At 36.7% G+C, this 14,264-nt stretch overlaps 1 protein-coding gene across 2 annotated transcripts in view; it reads left to right on the forward strand.

Moving 5' to 3' along the window:
- The first annotated feature begins 997 nt into the window (after window positions 1-997).
- The window catches only part of sv2ca (synaptic vesicle glycoprotein 2Ca), a 39,675-nt gene continuing 26,408 nt past the window's right edge, over window positions 998-14,264 (forward strand). For both annotated transcript variants that reach the window (XM_067406696.1, XM_067406697.1), the window contains exon 1: window positions 998-1,583. In XM_067406696.1, coding sequence (XP_067262797.1) covers window positions 998-1,583 — 586 coding nt within the window. The remainder of the gene's footprint in view (window positions 1,584-14,264) is intronic.

Consider the following 14,264-nt stretch of genomic DNA (forward strand, 5'->3'; position numbering starts at 1 on the left):
CATTAAAGCAACAGGTGGCACACCAAATATGCTATATAATGGTTTTGTGATTTTTTTTACCATTTATGATTTTTTAATGTGGCACAAAATTTTTTACAGCTATAGATGAAATAAGCCGGAGCATATAGACAATATTAACTATAATTGAGGTATTAATGTGTTTTTTAAGTTTCGAATCATTAAATATCCCTTTGTAATTTATTTTATTTCTGTAGTACTCACTACTCACACCTGCTCCTGCAGAATTTGACTTCAGCTAATCAAGATCTTCAGGACTAGTGGAAAATTAAAGGGGTGTGTGTAAGAGCAGAACTAATGGAGCAGGGTTAAGTACTCTAAGTTTTAATGCTTGCTTGGCAAAACTGATTAGTCAAAGGGATGGAAAAATGGATGCATTTTATATAAGTATTTCTAAAGTTTTTTTTAAAGAAGTCTCTTATGCTCACTGAAGCCCTGGGTATACTTCGTCACAGTCGAAAGCGTATAGTTCGCGCATACTCTTCTGAATACGAAATTCACGTCACGCACACTGTACGCTCACCCTCGCGTATGAGTAAAAAGTGAAGTATACTTTGGGTTTAAGACTGCATTTATTTTTAATTAAAATGACACTAATATTGTGAAATATTATTGCAATTTAAAATAACTTTTTTTCTATTTTATTATATTTTAAAATGTAATTTAATCTTGTGATGGCAAAGCTGAACTTTCAGCATCATTACTCCAGGCTTGAGTGTCATATGATCCTTCAGAAATGAAGATATATTTATAAAATGTCATCTATGATCAGACCCAGATAGATTTTGGGCAGTATAAGTACTTGTACATTCTAGTGGCTTTTACAGATGTTGAATATTTATGAACTATATGAAGCCCAAAACTTTAATACTCACATTATTACTTTCAACGTGTGCTTCTCCCAGACTCATGAGAGCCATAAAGGCGAAAGCTCTTCTTCTGTGCTGACTGCAGACCTCTTCCCCTCCACCATCTAATCATGGATGATACAGCTCAACAAGACACATCTTCCCTCATGAAGGGGGCCAGAGACATTGCTAAGGAGGCCAAACGACAAGCCGCTAAGAAAGTCAACAAAGTTGTGGACCGTGCCTCAAACGAGTACTCCCACAGTCGCGCCTACCACCGCTTCCAGGATGAAGATGACGACTGCTACAGCCAGCCGGATGGGAACTACACAGGCCCCAACGCCAATGATGAAGAGGGATCCAGCGACGCCACTGAAGGTCATGACGATGAGGACGAGATATATGAAGGGGAGTACCAGGGGATCCCCTCGGATGCAAAGCCCAGAGATGGGCTGGTGGCTTTGGGACAGCCGCTGGCGGATGGCCTGAAGGACCAGCGAGAGCTGGAGAATGAGAGGCAGGCGGACGAGGAGGAATTGGCCCAGCAGTATGAGCTCATCATACAAGAATGTGGACATGGCAGGTTTCAGTGGCAGCTGTTCTTCACGCTGGGGCTGGCGCTCATGTCCGATGGTGTGGAGGTTTTCGTGGTGGGCTTCGTTCTCCCTAGCGCAGAGACGGATATGTGTGTGCCTGACTCAAGCTCTGGATGGCTAGGTAAGAATAACAGAAATTACAACAAATACACATTGAAACAATATTATGCATTCAGCAGATGCTTTTATTCAAAGCGACGCACTTTGCATTCAGTGTATACATTTTATTAGTTCATATATTCCCTGGGAATCAAACCCATGCAGCACCACACACAACTGTTTGGGCCTTTATAGAAAAACAAGTATAAGTAGAATTTCTTCTATCTCTGTATTCTGTTCTTATCTTCTTATATTCTATTTTTTTTCTTTGTCTACTTCTTTTCTTGTATTTATATGACCTAAAAACAAATAACACAAATGCAAAAGAGTAACAATACAAATTTACATAAATATGTATGTCTTACACTAACTATGCATTTTCCCTTATACTTTTAAAATTAGCATGCAAAACAATTTTATTATATATATATATATATATATATATATATATATATATATATATATATATATATATATATATATATATATATATATATATATATATATATATACTGTGACATATTATACCCAAAAATTCTTCATACAGTGGACTACCAATAAAATTGATACAAATTTGGAACCAAAAATTATTCAGACACTTTGACCTGACCATGTTTTGCTTAAGTGTTATCTGGCATAATAAAGATTAATTTTTTTCTGACACAGTTTAACTCTGAGATCTTGTCATATTTTATTACCATTTTTTTTAAACTATAATGAATAAACTGTATTAATGAATGAAATGTTCAAGGTGTCTGATATATATATATATATATATATATATATATATATATATATATATATATATATATATATATATATATATATATATATATATATATATATATAATAAAATTAGTGGTTCATACTTGTCAGTGTGTGGTTGCAAACAATGAAAATAAAGAGCCAGATTTAGTTGCAGCAGTTTGTTTTATTAGAAAACTAAAAAGGCAGGGTTTAAAAACACAAGGCGAAGAACAACAGGTGCACATGATAATCAAAATAAAGAGAAACCATAGAAAAGAACTCAAAAATGGCTGCCCAGTGCTCTGGTTGTGTGTTCATGGTGTGTGTGTGTGTGTGTGTGTGTGTGTGTGTGTGTGTGTGTGTGTGTGTGTGTGTGTGTGTGTGTGTGTGTGTGTGTGTGTGTGTGTGTGTGTGTGTGTGTGTGTGTGTGTGTTGTGTGTGTGCTCTTGGATGGGTGAAATGCAGAGCAGAAATTCCAAGTATGGGACACCATACTTAGCTTTATGTCATGTCACTTTAAAACACAGGAAACAGAACTAAAATGTGTAAAACCCACCCAAAACAGACAGATAACCCATTACTTTTAATGCTTAATGTACAGCAATGACTTTGTTCTTTCTAACTTTCTGTTCATCAAAGAATCCCGAATAAAGCTCAGCTTTGGCATCACATGAATAAATTGCATTTTAAATTATATTCAAATAGAAAATAGTTTTATTTTTGTGTATTTTTGATCAATAAATTAATCCTTGATGAGCATCAGAGACTTTTTCAAAAACATATACAGATATATATATACCCCAAATATATATATATATATACCCCAAACTTCTGAACGATAGTATAATGCGGGATGTTTCTGAAGGCTAGAGAGTAGGATCCAATTGCTACATAAATTTTTATTAACATACAAAACAAGAAAAAATCCAGGCAGGGAGACGTAGGCAAAACACCTGTAAATCCAGACACAGGGCAAGACTGAAAAAACAACAAGGGAAAACATTGGGGTATAATTACAAAGGATGACAAGAAGCAAACTAAAAACAGGTGGTGGTAATCAATCGCTATGAATACAAACAAGGGAAAAAAAAACTAAACACAGAAAGTGAACACCTACAACAATAGGAACAAAAATACACTTCAAATTAAGACTCTTTAAACACAAAATAGGGGTAATGAGACAGGAATTGTAACAGATAGTATCCTCTTTTACTATTTTTTCTTATTTAATGTTCTTCTTTTTGTTAAAATGTCAGAACAACATCTATAGATGTGAGATTGATATGTCTAGTGTGGCCAGCCAGTTTACTATGTTGTGCAAAAAGGAAGCAACACAAGGGCAATACAAAATATTTTGTTTTCATCTTCTTTTTCTTCTTCATTTTATAATTGTTATTTTTTTGAAAGAGCAAGTGTGTGATACTATTTAAACAATTTACCAGTTCTCTTTGACCTGGTTAAGGGGTCACTGATATTCATATCAATTGACATTCTTATGTGTTTTATCAGTTTAATCAAGTCTGAGCATCTCTTTTTCTTTCTATCCTTTTTTTTATCCTGCTTTTTCTTCACTTATGCACTCATCTGGAGAGCCCTGAAGGCATTGCGTGGCATGCTCTGCTTCCCTCTCTTTCATGCTCACCCTCTCTCTTTGTCCTTATACTCTGTCAATGGCTTTTAAGACATAATCGCACGTGGCTGGCCGTGACTGTCAGTACAGCTACTGGCCTTTGAGATCAGATACGGTCATCAGCTGAAGAACTTGCTGCTCCTTAGCCAGATAGATTAAAACATTGTAGGGACAAAAAGAAATTTATAGGCCTAAAAAAAAAAAAAAAGCTCAAATGCTTTTACATCTCAGACATTATCAAAACCAATATATATAAAAGTTTGGGGTCAAATTTTTTAATGATTTTAAAAGAAGTCTCTTATGCTCACTGAGTTTACATTTATACAATCATAATATTGTGAAATATTATAATAACTATATTAAATTTCATATGCCAGTCTTCAGTGTTACATGATCCTTCAGAAGTCATTCTAATATGCTGGTTTGGTGCTCAAGAAACATTATACTATTATCAATGTTGAAAATAGTTGTGCTGCTTAATATTGTTGTGTAAACCATGATTTTTAGGAATATTTGATGAATAGAAAGCTTAAAATGTTTTTTGTGACAATGTTTAAGTCTTTTTGATCACTTTTGAATGCATCCTTGCCAAAATTGTATTTATTTGAATATATCTAGATATTTAGAGCCTGCTGACTAACAACAGTCTAATTCAGTCATGTTAAACACTAAACATCTCTCGGTGAGTAAGGTAATCCCAGGTGAAAAAAAGTACATTTCTATAATGTACTTAAAGTGCTCTATTTTCGAGCACTAATTTTGTACTTAATATAAAAAAAATTCTTCTTTAGTACATATTAAGATAATCTTAAGAACATCTAAGTGTACTCAACTGTGCTTTTAAAAAATTTATTTAGTTACCACTTAGTACACTTGAACCCATAGTGTACTACAAGTGTTAACTAAATACATTTTTTAAATACAGAGATAGTATGTTAAAAGCACATTTTAGTTCATATTTCATGGTGTCTCAAAATAGCACAGTTGAGTACACTTAGATGTTCTTAAGATTATCTTAATAAGTAATAAAGAAGAATTTTTACAATATGGAAGTGTACTTTTTTTTTTTTTTTACCTGGGATGGCTGCTCTCCAGCAGGCACAGTGGTGCAGTGGTAATTTAGAGCAGAGATGATGCAGTGTCACCTGTATGAATGTAAACTTTCTGTAGTGTAACAAGTGAAATTGCACATCACAACATTCCACATTTGATCTTTAAACCTGATCACTTAGAGACAATTTACACATGCAATTTCTGTCATCATTTACTAATCCTCAAGTCATTCAAAAACACATGGGGAAATTTAGCAGAATGTCCAGACTTCTCTTTTTCATACAATAATCAGTGGATGTTGATTTATGCTTTCAAGCTTCAATGAATACAAAAAGGCATCATCAGTAATTCATACAACAAGTCTTTTAAGCAAATATTTGGAAGACAACAGAGATCTGTGATTGTCATATTCGTTCAAGTTGTACAGTTGTGGTTTTATAAATGTTTAAACAGATGCTGGGGGCCTTTGATATTTGAGCTTTTACTAAGATGGCTGACTACAATATTTTGCTGTAGTGAATTTTGAGATTTTTAACCCAATTTTGAGAAGATTGGCTGATATGTAGTGTATGAACAGAACTGCAATGGACTGAACTAGTTGTTTGATACGTTACTGACATACATGTGCTTTGATATTTACTATTATTTCTGTCATAATAGTTCCAGGCATTACTCAAGGCTATCATGCATTAGTGAAATTGATTTTTGTGTTTATGCTTGCAGACATTATGTGATCCATTTCTGGCTGCTGCTGTATGTACAGAACAGTTTAGTTCAATGTAGTTTCAGTCTTGGCTTTCCTTATTACCAAGCTACTATCAGTCTATTCGTCTTGACAAAAATTTATTAATTATACCAAAGGGGCATTTAAGATTCTGTAGAAAAAAGGCAATGGAAAATTGCTGCATCACATAGTTACAGTAATGGATGGTGTTTTGAACATTTTGTGTGGAGTGTCTTCCATTACTTTTGGCTTAGATCCAGGAGTCCATCTTCATTTATTAATTTGTGGCTGTTTTATCTACTACATCTTATCATAACCCCCCTTCTCTGTTATTATTCCCTTTATCTTTCTCTTTTTGTGTGTTGGTGACTATGAGACGCTGAGCTTGTCTAAACTGCAGTGAAATCACCCCACTGCAGAGATTACAAGACCTGCACATGCAGACTCTCAATGTGTGCAACAGAAAGAGAGAGAGAGATACACTTGATTTTGCAGAGAACATTTGCTCAAAATAATCCTGGCTTCCTGACTCTGATATTTTCCCAAACATTTTATTCTCTTTCATTTCTCTGCTAAATGCTCTCTTTTAAATTCTGTGGCCTAGATAATCAACAACAGAAAATAAATCACACTGCTATAATACTCTAAGCTTTGACACCCCATCCATCCATATGTTTTTTAAAGTGCAGATCATAAAGACAAGCTGACAATGGTAAAATAACAAAAGTAAGTGGTGAGTCATTGCCCTTATGTCGGTAATTCATTTTTTTAAATCCATGGATAAATGAGCTTGTGCTTATCATTATGTTTTCACTGTAAGGTTATATGCATTGAGTTCACTGGTACAACATTATTATTAACAGCAATATTAGTGAACTCTTAGGAAAATTTGTCATGGTAACCATAGCTTTTGACGAAATACTTTGGTAACTATGTAAAGGATAGTCCACTGTGCATTAAATTATAGTGCACTAGCTGTGCATTAAATGATTTTAATGCATTATTTTGGATTATCCTAAATTGTCTGTGTGCTAATTTGCAGTGAAAAGGAGAAAAAGAAAAAAAGATTATGGAGGATGAAATAGTTGGGGAGATGTGGGTCTATAACTCCTCCCTGAACTTCCGATGCCCTGTATCTTGCTCTCTCACTGGATGTAGGTCATGATGTCATTTTCAGTCAGAACACATTTCACACAGCAGGATTTTGAATTGCAGACATGTACAGATATTTAGCATGCCAAATATCTCACGGGTGTCAGCAATGCATTGTCGATTCTCTCGGATTATGTATTTGATAATTCACACTGCGTGATTGTCACTGGCGTGAGCGATCACCGATTTGCCTCTGATCCCTCTGATTTCTGATTTGTCTGCAGTTTTGCAAAATCTGTCGGCGAGTGAAAATCGGGCCTAAAATCATGCAGCATGAACTCGGCATTAGATGAGAGGTGTGTTTGTGAATTACCTGCATCTGTGCAGCATCTCTCTCTCTACTAAAAATTGCTGCATCTCCATTACTTTTCAAATTGCGCAAATTGTAATTGCGAATTGAAATTACGCTCAATGGAAACATGTCAATTTCACAAAAACTGCCAAATATCGCAAACAAGTTTTCACGCTCACGTGAGGTGGTTTTTCAGGCAATTTCAGGCAAAGGAATATTTCACAAAACTGGGAAGCATATGAGGGAGAAGGGCTTCCAAAAGTCTTGGCAAATATTACACTTGAAATAAAGCTCTCAGAAAGAAGTATCTTTCAGAAAATGACTTATCGCGATAGAAAATGACTCATCGTGAGAGTTTTAGTCGCAATTTATTGGAAAACACACAGAAAATAACGCAAAAGTTTTGCGTAAATCAGTATTGGAAATGCAGCTAATGAAGCAGTGAGTTTGATTACTTCAAAAATAGTGGCGTTACCACCTCCTTGCTAATATAATGTAGCGATTCAGTAGCAAAGCGTTGACAATTTTCTGTGCTCCTGAATGTTTCTGTGTGTGCTCAGCATGATATCTGATCTCTGTGTGCAAGTGATGTGTTTGTGCTTCAATGAAAGCAGCACATTAATATAGAATGGTGTTTAAACTGACTGGAACTATTTGTGCATTAAACAGTTTTAATGTTCACATTCCAACTAATCAGAATCGAGTATTCAGACATTTACATTTAGTCATTTAATAGACGCTTTTTTCGAAAGCGACTTACAAATGAGAATAGTAGAAGCAATCAAATCAACATGAGTGCGACAGTATGCAAGTGCCGTGTCAAGTCCCAGTTTCACCAGCAAAGTGCTTGTAGCAAGGTTTTTATTTTATTTTATTAAATATACACAAATAGGAGAAAGAGAATAGAAATCAAAAAAAGAAAAGTAAAAATATAAATAAAAAGTAAGTGCTAATATTACTGGGTCAAGTGTTGCCGAAAAGATATGTCTTTAGCAGTTATTTGAAAATATCTAAAGACTCAGCTGCTCGGATAGAGCGTGGTAGGTCATTCCACCAGCAGGGAACAGACCAGGAGATGGTCCGTTAGAGTGATTTTGGCGCTGTTCACTTGCAGAACGCAAACCTTTGGAGGGCGCATAAGTCTGAAGTAGTGAGTTTAGATATAGTGGTGCAGAGCCAGTGGTTGTTCTGTAGGCGAACATTAGAGCCTTGAATTGGATGCGAGCGGCTACTGGCAGCCAGTGCTAACTAATGAAGAGAGGTGTGACATGCTCTCTCTTCGGCTCATTAAAGACCACTCTTGCTGCTGCATTCTGGATCAGTTGTAGAGGCTTGACAGTGCATGCTGGAAGGCCTGCCAAGAGAGCATTACAATAGTCCAATCTGGATAGAACAAGAGCTTGGTCAAGAAATTGTGTGGAATGCTCCAGGAGGAAGGGTCTAATGTTGAACAAGGACCGGGACATTGTAGCGATATGTTCTGTGAAGCTTAAACAATCATCCATCACCACTCCAAGGTTCCTGGCTGTCCTGCAAGGAGTTATGGTTGATGAACCAAATTGAATGGAGAGGTTATGATGAAGTGTTGGGTTGGCACCGACCACGAGCAGTTCCGTTTTTGCAAGGTTGAGTTGAAGGTGATGGTCCTTCATCCAGGCAGAAATGGCTGTCAGGCAGGCTGTGATGCGAGTAGCAACCGTCCTGAATGATAGATCCTAGTGATGACATGTAGATGGAGAAAAGAAGTGGTCCAAGCACTGAGCCCTGAGGTACCCCAGTAGCAAGATGATATGACACTTCACCTCTCCAAGATACCCTGAAGGACCTACCTGAGAGGTAAGACTTAAACCACTGGAGTACGTTTCCTGAGATGCCTCCTTTGACATGAGGGTTGATAGGAGGATCTGGTGTCAAAAGCAGCAGACAGATCTATCAAGATGAGTACTGATGATTTTGAAGTTGCTCGTGCCAGTCTTAGAGCTTTAGTAACTGAGAGCAGAGCAGTCTCAGTTGAGTGGCCACTCTTGAAGCCAGACTGGTTGTTGTCAAGAAGGTTGTTCTGTGTGAGATAAGTAGACAATTGGTTGAACACAACTCTCTGAAGTGTCTTTGAAATGAATGGAAGAGGGGATGTGAAGAATGTGGCAAAGTCGTCAGCTGTAAGTGTTGATGTAGGAGGGAGGGGAGGAGGGCAAAGAAGAGAAGGTTTTGAAAAGTGTGCGGGAATCAGTAGAATTGTTAATTTTATTGTGATAGTATGTGGTTTTAGCATTGGAGACATTCATAGAGAACGAAGAGAAGAGTGCCTGATAAGATCAGTAAGATCTTTAGATTTGTGCCACCTCCTTTCTGCAGCCATGATGTTCTCTGTGAGTCTTCACAGAGAACATTGGATAGCCAAGGGGCAGAGGGTGTGGCGCGGGCTGGTCTGGATGAAAGGGGGCAGAAGTCATCTGAGCAAGATGTTAGAGTGGTGCAAAAAGTGTCAGTAGCATTGTTAGTGTCCAGTGATGAGAACTGATTTGGGGGGCAGAAGTGCGGATGAGATCAAAGAGGATAGGCGGGAGGGTGAGAGCGAGCGTAGGTTTCGCCAAAACGTGACGTGGTAGAGTGTGGATAGAGTTAGGAGACAGGTTGAGATTAAAAGTAATGAGGAAATGGTAGGAGGTGTGTAGTGGAGAAACCCGTGTATAATTTGTGGGTAGCTGTAGTAGACACTCGCTTGAGATCAAATGAGGCAAGCAGAGTGTGGAAGTCATCAGCCTGAGGTTTGTCTAGATGGATGTTGAAATATCCAAGTACTAGCAGAGGAGTACCCTTCTCAGGGAAGTATGAGAGTAACATTTCTAACTCCTCCAAGAAGTTACCTAGCTGACCTGGGGGACCATAATCAACTACAACATGGATTTTAGCAGGGTAGGTGATAGTAATTGCATGTGATTCAGATGAGCTATTGTCACAGAGATATGGTAAAGGATTGAACTTCCATTTATTGGGCATGAGCAGACCAGACAGACCATGGTTATAGTTAATAGGTGCACTTGATTTCGGCTGCGGCTGGATGTAACTGATCGCAGAGTTGCCGCTTGCAGTCAGGGTGGAGCTGAAAATGGAGACGTTAAGTCAGACACTTCCTGTTTCCTTAGTGACACTCGTGTTGTGTTTGCATACTTTATCACAGATGAAGTGAATTAAATGCAGTATTTCTCAAATATACAGATGTTTCAGAGACGTTTTCATTCAATAATTTATGTACTGTTTAAAGGTGCAGTTGTGTAAATTTGAGCCGCATCTAGCAGGGAGGTTGCGAACCGCAACCAATGGCAGCTCACCACTCCCTTTCGTGTGATTTGAGAAGCTACGGTGGCCGTCTGGCTGACACAAGTCAAAGATGTTGTCTGAGACAGCAGAGAGTACGTTAGCCAGTCAAGCAATGAGGTTTCTTCTTTCTTCAATATTGTGATGTATACCTAAGTGAAATGGCTTCTCAAATAAGAAAATATATAGGGCAGGACATGATTTTTTTTTACAGTGGTGTTTGATTGGAATTGATCGTTGGATGGTTGTTACAGTTGACGCAGTGAACACACAGTGCAGATCCATGTTTACGTCCGAACGCTGGCTCAGTATTAGCCGACGCAGTTCATATAAGCACCATGACACATCAAAAATATCTTAATTTGTGTTCGGAAGATGAACAAAGGTCTTGCGGGTTTGGAATGACATGAGGGTGAGTAATAAATGACAGAATTTTCTTTTTTGGGTGAACTATCGTGTACACAAATTTGGGCACTGGTAAGGACAGTAAAGGTTCACTACACATTGTGACACTTACGACTCTATTTCCGATGACGTGACAATGTCCTCATTGTACAACATCACTACTGATATTATGAACAGCAGAGCTGATATCTTTCTGATATTACTTGTAATGTTATTTAAAGTACATTATGATAAATTCTTTGCTTGTTACATATACGTGCAACATTTCAGCAGTAAATAAATTATAAATGTTTGCTAGATTATGTTCATTACTTGTCGATATATGTTTATGCTGAAATATAATATATAATGGTTTGTATTTTTAAAAACATCTATTGCGCATCGTTATGTGTAGTGAGTTGGCTCACGTGATTGAAGTTTCACGCTTCAGAACTTCTATAGTAGTGAGCATCGATGCTCCCTGGTTTTCATGGTGCATTGTGGGACTTTTTAGGGAGCGAACGTTTCAGTGCCCTGGAAGGATTCTGCAATTGAGACAGCCCTTAAAATGGCTGACTCCCTGATCAGTGTGCTGACTTTTGTACTAGGGAGCTGATTGAGACACACCCTTAGTAAACTAAGACATAGGCAGGCAGTATTGATAGTTGGTTAAATACAGACTTTTTTTGTATTACTTGTTGCTGATATCACTGTATGTTTAAAGGCATAGTTCAGCCAAAAATAATTTACTCACCCTCATTTTGTCCCAGATCTTTAAAACTTTCTTTTTGTGGTGAACATTTTGAATGATGTAATAGACCATTTTGGAGCAGATGTCACAGTTACGTCACTTATAGCTGTCAAGACGCCATTTGAAGCTAATCGCAGACGTTATGTTGCAAGTCACAGACTGAACTGATGAAACCTGCAATGATTAGTCTACTATTAAAGCATGAATTTGATGTAAACAGTAAGTCTACATAATATTCACATATGCAGTTCATAGGGGACATACATAGCTATACAGTTACAGCATGAAATAAGATTTAAATCTATAACATTTTACACAACTTTTATCTTACAATGCTGACTTTTTTCTTGCATTTGCATGTTTATATCTCCCAGTTCTGACTTTATAACTCACAATTATTAGTTTATATCACAATTCTGAGGGGAAAAAAGTCTGAACTGTGGGAAATTAATTCGCAATTCTGATGAAAAAAGACAGAATAACGAGTAGTGATCGACCGATATTTAAGCATTTTTCCATAATCGGGTATCGGTTTTGTAATATCGGATTCGCCGATTTTACGGCGCCATCTTGTGGCCGTTTTGAGATTTCCGCCATTGCAGCCCGGGCGTCTGAGGAGATCAGTCAACAACAACTCAGTGCACAGGTAAAGTATATGTTCTACTTGGTTTGCTTTAATTAATCAACTTTATTTAACATAACAGATATGCACAAATGAGATCTGAGACATAAATTCCTGATATAGTTAATTTATGCAGCATGTTTCTAAACAATTAAGACGAACTCATTGAGTCACGTAGTGTAATTCGTCATGTCCTGCCCCAATAAAGACGTAACTTTACATGAATTAAATAAAACAGACATGAATGAGTGCATGTTGAAAATAAAAGCGCTGAATTTAATTCTCTATCTGTTGTATTTGGTCACCATTAGTCTAGAAGAAAAAGTTCGTTCATATTGCTTAGCAACTGACGGATGATCAGGAGGCTTAAGCACGGCCACTGAATGAAACTTTTGACAAGATTATCTTGTTTAAACACCCTAGATTATATTATAATTTACTACATAACATTTTTTTCGCTAATACACATATAAATATAGCCTACTACCGCTTTGTGGAAATTAATTATTTATTATCTACATGCGCCATCGCGGTTGATTAAGTTATAGTCAAACAGCACTTTGTCAGTTGGTATTTCATGATTTAACGTTAGATTAAATTTAGATCATAAAATGCCAACTGACAAGTGCTGTTTAACTTTATATAGTCTCGGAAAAAAAAGTTCGTTCATATTGCTCAGCACCTGAATGGGTTGATGATCAGGAAGCCTCAAGCACGGCCACTCAGGGGCGTAGTTTGTGGGGGGGATGGGGGGGAGGTAACACCCCCAATATTCAAATCCATCAGTTACAACCCCCCCAATATTTCAACATGAAAATCACAGTAGATCTATACTAACATATGTATGATTAATTTATTTTGTAACAATAATTTTGTTTCTAATCTAATATGAGTTTGTCATAATAAATTAGTCAAAAAAGTACCCCCCTTCCATTGAACCGATTGGTAACGCCCAACCAATGCGCGTCGCACTTTCACCAAAACAGCGCGAGTGGAGCTCTAATGTTTGAATGGAGAGCACGGGTTGCACCAAAAAATGAAGAGAACCGTTGCCCAGCCGACTATATTAAGCTTCTGTTCAAAGAGGGACGTTAAAAAGAATAAAACATGTACTGAGAAGGAGGTATGAAAACATTGTAATAGCTAGGTACACTCCACATATATTTTAGCTAGCTAATCCATTGCAATTTAGCCATAACTATCAGTGTAACTGTAACCAGTTACCAAAACAGCCGTCTGTTTTGTTACTTCATTTTTCGATAGTGTCTTACCAGTGACAAAAGTATTCACATCGGTGTTTGTTTTCTTCCTTAATTAATCTGACTTTTGAACGAATTGGCTTGAATAAACGATTTAAGTAGCTCACTCATTAAAACGTTGAATCACTGCCACCTACTGGCTTTTTAATATTTAAACATAATTTCTTTCTTTTTGGAATCACTCCGTTATGTTAGATTTTGGTTATAGATAAATTCCATAAAGTTATGATAGATAGATAGATAGATAGATAGATAGATAGATAGATAGATAGATAGATAGATAGATAGATAGATAGATAGATAGATAGATAGATAGATATAAAGAAGAAATAAATTATCCAATAATGCTACACATAAAACAGATTTATTTTTTTTAAATAAAAAAAAATAATAACAGGCAGCATACCAACGCTCAACCCCCCCAATGTTGAAACCAAATCTACGCCCTTGCGGCCACTGCATGAAATTTTTGACAACATTATCTCGTTTAAACACCCTAGATTATATAATCATTTGATTTACTACATAACCATTATTTAGTTAATTGCACTTTAATTTTTTGGACTCAGACCCCTCTATTTATTTGTGTATAAATATAAAGTTTTTTTTTTTTGTTTGTATGCAAGGAGGGAGTGATTGTTATAAATAAAATGGTTTGTTCATCAGCTCATTTGTGTTGATTGTCAAAAACAGAAGTATAACAGTAAATAAATATCGGTTCTGCATATCGGTTATCGGGTACATAAACATGCAAATAATCGGTATCGGTAT

This window comes from Chanodichthys erythropterus, chromosome 13 (assembly GCF_024489055.1).
Source record: "Chanodichthys erythropterus isolate Z2021 chromosome 13, ASM2448905v1, whole genome shotgun sequence".
Lineage (NCBI taxonomy): Eukaryota > Metazoa > Chordata > Actinopteri > Cypriniformes > Xenocyprididae > Chanodichthys > Chanodichthys erythropterus.